Source organism: Malus sylvestris, chromosome 8, assembly GCF_916048215.2.
Source record: "Malus sylvestris chromosome 8, drMalSylv7.2, whole genome shotgun sequence".
NCBI lineage: Eukaryota > Viridiplantae > Streptophyta > Magnoliopsida > Rosales > Rosaceae > Malus > Malus sylvestris.
The window spans coordinates 25,451,957-25,456,613 of NC_062267.1; the positions used below are offsets into that span (position 1 = coordinate 25,451,957).

The following is a 4,657-nucleotide window of genomic DNA, read 5'->3' on the forward strand; positions in this document are numbered from 1 at the left end:
GACTAAAAACGATTTTGGTGAAAATATTTTTGAAAATAATACTTAGTAAAAATGTTAGTAAATCATAGAAAAAAATTTAAAATGCTTCCTAGGAGAAGCACATAAATAGTACTTTTTGTAAAAAACACTTAAAATACTTTTGAAATCCAAAATATTTTCACTTAAAAACGCTTTTATTTAGTTTAAAAATATATATAAACGAGCCCATAGGCTACAGTTCCCATGTCAGCATGTCATAACAGACTCGCTTTTTGTTGCAAACATTTTCTCGAGAGAGAGAGGGAGAAAAAAAAAAAGAATAATAAAAGAAAGAGAAAACCGAGCGCTACTCGGAAACTCTTAAACGCGTATATATAAGGGAATTTGAGAAGGGATGGGAAGCGACGGTGGAAGAGGAAGATAATAGCAGCAGGAGACAATGGAGTGCTCCGGAGTCCTCCACCTAATCGTACTGGGATTACTATTCGCTGGCCTTCCGACGCTCTCCTACGGAAGAGAATCGTCGTCGACGTGCTTGACGCTGTACGAACATGGTGGCGCTCCGGCGGTTTTTGAATCCCCAGAATGCCGTCAATTGAAGCATTCCGACGACTCCCAACGCACGTCGCTTTGTCAAATGGCCATGCTTCAAGGTCGAAGAAAGTACTTGAGGATCGCACTCTCTGCGCTCTCGACGTTCGCATTCTCTTTCCTGGTCCCCCCCTCTCTCTCTCTCTCTCTCTCCCCTTCTCTCTCTCTTATATGTATATATTCTCTATATAATTAGGGTTTTTCTGTAATCGTCTGAAGCTCTTGGATTATGATGCAGTTGGTGTATGCTAATTTTTGGCTGGCTTAACGGCTAACTAATTAACTTAATTTAGTATTAATCCATGTTATAGAGGTCGCACTTGGTGCAATGGCAAGTGCCTTCGCCCATGAGCGGTAAGTCTCGGGTTCGAGACTTGGGAGCAGCCTCTTCATAAATGGGGGTAAGGCTAGCCGACATTCACCTCTCCCAGACCCTGCGTAAAGCGGGAGCCTTGTGCACTGGGTACGACCTTTTTAGTATTAATCCATGTTATGAGAACGCTGATACATATATACACACACATATGTATATATATTGAAGAATTGAAGAAGAATTGAAGAGTATAATGTGATGGTTTGTGCAGGTAGAGTAGGGATTATGGAGGAGGTTAGAGTTGGAGTTGCTGCTGTTTTTGATGGTCATAATGGTGCTGAAGCTAGTGATATGGCTTCCAAGCTTTTCTTGGAGTACTTCGTTTTGCATACCTACTTTCTCCTCGATGCATCGCTTTCCGCTGAGTCATCTGAAACACCAACATTGCAAAATTGGCATGGCTTACTCGATCGGGGCCAATTGGATATTGCAAGGTTCTATTTCTAAATTGTCATATAAATAATTACTCTGTATATAGCTACTATTAAGTTATTTACTAGTTCTTGAGTGATGATAATTGCTGGTGTCTCCGTTTCATGGTAGCAAGTTATTGGATTTAGAAATAGTGATATTTATGCATAGTTCATTAATGAATTCTCAGGTTTAAGCATTCGTTGCAAGCAAACTTTGACCATTCTTTTCGTTTCGACATCTTGAAAGAAGCACTGTTGAGGGCAGTTCACGATATTGATGCAAAGTTTTCTAAGGTATATATATCTCTCTTCTAATTGTTTTTTCTCTGCTTTCCTTGAAATTGGTCTGCATATATAGTGTTTCATGTTTGTTACTATTGTATTGAGGTTCCTGCTGTTCATTTTGGAAGGCTGCATTTATGGAGAATCTAAATTCCGGTTCTACTGCCACAATTATACTACTTTTGGATGGTCAAATCTTAGTTGCCAATATTGGAGACTCAAAGGCCTTTTTGTGCTCGGAAAAATTTCAAACTCCTGCAGAGGCTAAAGGTACTTTTCTTTCTTTTTTCGGTGTAAAGGCGCATCTCTTTTAGGTAACATGGTTTATTGGGAACTTTATGTGATGTTTCTTCTCTCTCGCTCTCTTAAAATCATGTATTTTTCTGCATGCATGTATGGATCATTGAGCGTGAGACTATTTAGTTTATATGTGGAAAGATTAAAAGCACGAAAGAGGTTAACCTTTTGATGTTTGTGGTTATTGCAGCTGCATATTTAAGATTGTACATGGAGGAAAGGCGTAATGGTGTTGTCTCACATCGAAGGCGCAATAAAAACTTTGAATTAGCTCCCACGGATGAGTTGGTGCATTTATCTGTTAAGGAATTGACAAGAGATCATCATCCGGACAGAGACGATGAAAAACGTAGGGTGGAAAGTGCTGGTGGAAATGTTTTTGAATGGGCTGGTGTGCCTCGAGTAAATGGTCAGCTGGCTGTTACCCGATCTATTGGCGACATCTCCTTTAAAAGGTAAGAAGTTAAAGAATAATAGGATTATTTTTAAAGTTTGCATTCCTTCTTTTCTTGCTATTGATCGAACAATGAAATCAAAAGATGTTTTGACATGTAAAAATAATTTAAGTTCCTCTTGCCTGTCATCAGTTTTGGCGTTGTATCAGAACCGGAGTTGACAGATTGGCAACCCCTGACTGTAAATGATACATATCTCGTGGCTACATCTGACGGAGTTTTTGAGAAGCAGAGCTTGCAGGATGTTTGCGATCTGTTGTGGGAAGCACGAAGTCATCATCCTACGAAATTGGAGCTCTCTTCGGCAGGTTCATACTCATTAGCTGACCGTATTGTAAGTACTGCATTTGAAAGGGGCAGTATGGATAATATGGCAGCTGTTGTAGTTCCATTGGCATCTTCTGGTTTTTCTCAACCGGAGCCCTTGCTACGTGTTTTCTCATTTGCAGCTAACAACTCCTCTTTAGTTCGTATAGGGTAGATCAGTTATATGTTTTGCATTCTTTCGCAGCTCGCTTGTTTTTCTCTCATACAAGAAAATATGTCAATCAAACGTAAATACGTTAGACATGACTTATGCAAAACATTTTTTTTGTGATTGATTCGACTGTTAAGATTCAGCTAGCGCTAAATCATCTGGAGCTTTACTATAAACTTTGATTGGCTAAGATTATTTAGCTTCGATAACATGCTTAGTACATACATGTTTCAAGCGACGATGAAGCATGAAGATCATTTATGTGTATGATCGACCAACATAACGATATGCACAGTCGTGAAATCTGTGTAGAGCGAAATCCAAGACCGACTTAGCTCTACGCAAATTTCAGTCGTCGACGCAACTTCATTGATTGAGCTAGCCTTTGTAACATGTGATCTTCTTGTTGCTTCTACTTGTTAGTTGTGACTTGTATGGCAAGGCAAGCTTGTGAAGTTGCTGCTTGTTAAAACATGTGTTTTCTATGTGTTTAAATTTATCAAGATAGTATATGAACTTAAAATCCCTTACTTATAATTAAGAAAAAATTTCACTAATAAGTAGCATTAAAATGATAATTAAAAATGCTAAAAATATAATAAATTATTATTAAGGAAAACTAATGAAAATGACTTAAAAACTTTGCGTTTTAAAGAAAATGACAAAATAAAGGGTAAAGTGAATAGTACAAGGACTGACTTTTTAGTGTAAAAATATGGTTTTTTTTGTTAAAGTGAACCGTACCGGGAGCTTTTCGTTAAAGCTCCCTTATTATTATTTATTATTATTATTATTATTTGTTACTCCAAAAATATTACGATAAAGATATAATAACTTACTGAAATTATACAGCCAACAAAATTTGTGTTTCCTATGTTTGTTTAAATTTATTACCTCTGATCGTTTTTGGACACGAGTAATACAAGGAGATCATCTATTTAAACCATATTTTGTAAAATGTTTTGGCCGCCAAAATTTGTGCTGAATTTTGTTTCTAATTGAGATAACTTCTTGAAAAGTTTTATCATGTTTTTTAGTTTTTCTTTCTTTTCATTGTTCCTTTTATGTAAAAGAAAATGCCTTGAATAAACGCATTATTTTTCTAAAAGCTATACAATGACATGGTAAAGGACATTTTTTTTCACTTTTTACCCCAAATTTAAGATCTCCACGTCATTTCCCAAAATCCTCAAACCGGACAATTTTGACACACCTCCAATTGATGATGTGTTTTTGTTTATCGCAACGAAGTATTTATACTTAGAGGCAAGAGTCTAACATGAATAAATTAGTTTCAAACTTGTTATCCATGATAGTATCTAAACTTAAAATCTCTTAGTTATAACTAAGAATAAATTAGTTTCAAATTTGTTATCTATGATAAGTAAAAATGTTAAAAAATGATTTATTTGTTGTAGGCCTATTTAACTGAGCTATTCTAAGGGAATATAGAGAGGGAGGCTGGTGGTAGTGAGAGAGAGAAGAGAGAGATTTAATTGTGAGGATTGTTGTATCACCCCTGTTGTGCCTTTATTTATTGTAGTATAAAAGGTAAAATCCTTACCTTTTTTAGGATTACAACTCTTAATAGGTAATAAACTCCTAATAGAAATATAAGAGATGTTCCTAGATCCACTAGGATTTACACAATCACATTCTTATTCTAAATATGACTACAACACTCTCCATTGAGTGTGTAAATACTCAAACAAACATCACATCATATCTTTAGCAGATGAGGTAGAACAGTTGATGAAGTCGGCGACATAATGGGTGAATGTGAGTCTCA

General features: G+C 36.3%; 1 protein-coding gene across 1 annotated transcript; it reads left to right on the forward strand.

The window, feature by feature from the left end:
• The first annotated feature begins 309 nt into the window (after positions 1-309).
• On the forward strand, positions 310-2,983 carry LOC126632442 (probable protein phosphatase 2C 51). Its single transcript, XM_050302866.1, is given in 7 exon segments — positions 310-644; positions 647-694; positions 1,155-1,377; positions 1,545-1,650; positions 1,767-1,908; positions 2,126-2,390; positions 2,523-2,983. Coding segments are annotated over 7 exon segments (1,359 nt in total). The 5' UTR covers positions 310-418; the 3' UTR covers positions 2,872-2,983.
• Positions 2,984-4,657: the final 1,674 nt, after the last annotated feature.